The sequence below is a fragment of the Pseudorasbora parva genome, chromosome 7 (genome assembly GCF_024679245.1).
Source record: "Pseudorasbora parva isolate DD20220531a chromosome 7, ASM2467924v1, whole genome shotgun sequence".
Lineage (NCBI taxonomy): Eukaryota > Metazoa > Chordata > Actinopteri > Cypriniformes > Gobionidae > Pseudorasbora > Pseudorasbora parva.
In genome coordinates this window covers 22,988,120-22,990,072 of record NC_090178.1, presented here as the reverse complement: position 1 = coordinate 22,990,072, position 1,953 = coordinate 22,988,120, and the positions used below count along the sequence as shown (strand labels likewise).

The 1,953-nt window shown below is 42.0% G+C and overlaps 1 protein-coding gene across 1 annotated transcript; it reads left to right on the top strand.

Annotated features, from left to right (window-relative positions):
* Nucleotides 1–338: 338 nt before the first annotated feature.
* Nucleotides 339–1,671, top strand: LOC137083005 (trypsin-2-like). Its single transcript, XM_067448643.1, has 6 exons — nt 339–440; nt 524–674; nt 755–1,005; nt 1,105–1,241; nt 1,335–1,436; nt 1,525–1,671. Exons 1-6 carry the CDS (start codon nt 401–403, stop codon nt 1,570–1,572), a joined length of 729 nt encoding a protein of 242 aa, XP_067304744.1. The 5' UTR covers nt 339–400; the 3' UTR covers nt 1,573–1,671.
* Nucleotides 1,672–1,953: the final 282 nt, after the last annotated feature.

Genomic DNA, 1,953 nt, shown 5'->3' with positions numbered 1-1,953 from the left:
ATACTTCTATGTACGCATTAAAACAAACTTGTTGTTAATTTACATTATCTATACACTAAAAAAAACCCTCTGTTTTGGTCAAATAAGGGAAACACAATTGTTGGTTTAAAAAGTTATGTTTGTCCATATTTGACCCAAATATGTGTTGAAACAACCCGGCATGTTTAGGGGGGTATACTGGGTGATACACTGTGTCCCAATGCAGCCCCTAAAATATAGTGTAATACTGTATTTCTTCATGGAAACATAATGATAGTGAATTACTTATCAGACTTCAGATAGGTCTTTTGGAGCTGATTGGTCAATGGCAGACCACTGGGCGTGGATCAATAGGCTGACAGTCTCATAAATACAGCGATTTAGGAGCGAAACTATCATCGAACTGGTTCAATCAGCAGTCATGAGATCTTTGGTGTTCCTGGTGCTCCTTGGAGCCGCCTGTGAGTAGAGTTTCAATGATAGCAATTATGAATTTCCTACATTTTACATGTCAATATGCTGATGTTACTCTCATTGCATGTAGTTGCTCTGGAGGATGATAAGATTGTTGGGGGATATGAGTGCACGCCCTATTCCCAGCCCTGGCAGGTGTCTCTGAACTCTGGCTACCACTTTTGCGGTGGCTCTCTGGTCAGCCAGGATTGGGTTGTGTCTGCTGCTCACTGCTACAAGTCGTAAGTGGCATCTTCATAGAGTAGCTCATGTTCCGGACCATCGGCTTCCTCAGTTCTGAACAGTTTTTTTTCTCTTTCAGACGTGTGGAGGTCCGTTTGGGCGAGCACAATATTGCAGTTACTGAGGGCTCTGAGCAGTTCATCTCCTCTGAAAAGGTCATCCGCCACCCCAACTATGACTCCTGGATCATTGACAGTGACATCATGCTGATCAAGCTTAGCAAGCCCGCTACCCTCAATCAGTATGTGCAGCCTGTGTCCCTGCCCAACGGCTGTGCCGCCGCTGGCACCATGTGCAGAGTCACTGGCTGGGGAAACACCATGAGTTCCAGTGAGTGACTGAGTTCATGATGTCACGTCCTTCACACTTGATGTTTAGAGCACTTGAGTTGACTCCCTCACCTTTGCTGTTTTATTCATTTCTTCGCAGCTGCCGATTCCAACAAGCTTCAGTGTCTGGAGGTCCCCATCTTGTCCGACAGAGACTGTAACAACTCCTACCCTGGCATGATCACCAACACCATGTTCTGTGCTGGATACCTGGAGGGAGGAAAGGACTCTTGCCAGGTAGAGGATAAGACAAGAAATGTCACCCAAATACTACCTGAGACTTAATAGCAGTCTTAATAACAACCAATGGTTATCTTTCTCCTTTTTCAGGGTGACTCTGGTGGCCCTGTGGTCTGCAACGGTGAGCTGCAGGGTATTGTGTCCTGGGGTTATGGCTGTGCTGAGAAGAATCATCCTGGTGTCTATGGCAAGGTAATATATTTGTTGTTAGTTACAAAACAATATGTTTGGTATTATATAAAGGAATAACATGGCTTCTATAAATTCTTATTTCTTCAAGGTCTGCGTGTTCAGCCAATGGATCGCCGACACCATGAGAAACAACTAAAGCTGATCCAAAGTCATACAGCCTCCAAATGCGCAATCCATCATTTTTTCTTTATTTTGGAGATAAATACCTGTGTGAAAATAAAAGCATTAAAACATATCTTGCTTTCTCCAAGTGCTTCATTCGTATTTGTGAATAAATACTGAACATATTGCTGTAAGAGGCTTAGATTTAAATATGCTCTCAGCAAACAATTACATTACAAATGGTTTAGAGTACATTCATAAATAATGTTCCCACATAACCAAAAAAAAAAAAAAAAAAACATGTTTTGAACATTCTGAGAGCATTCAGAAATAATTTGCAAACAATCCCATTAATTACTTCATAAGAACACTAGCAAAACATCTTGAGAACGTATTTTTGCCAGCTGGGATGATT

Bases quoted from the DNA above. Each gene is read 5' to 3' on its own strand.
- LOC137083005 (XM_067448643.1), top strand. From the start codon at position 401: ATGAGATCTTTGGTGTTCCTGGTGCTCCTTGGAGCCGCCT. The intron at 675-754 runs GTAAGTGGCATC...TTTCTCTTTCAG, and splicing joins GCTGCTCACTGCTACAAGTC to ACGTGTGGAGGTCCGTTTGG. The intron at 1,242-1,334 runs GTAGAGGATAAG...CTCCTTTTTCAG, and splicing joins GAGGAAAGGACTCTTGCCAG to GGTGACTCTGGTGGCCCTGT.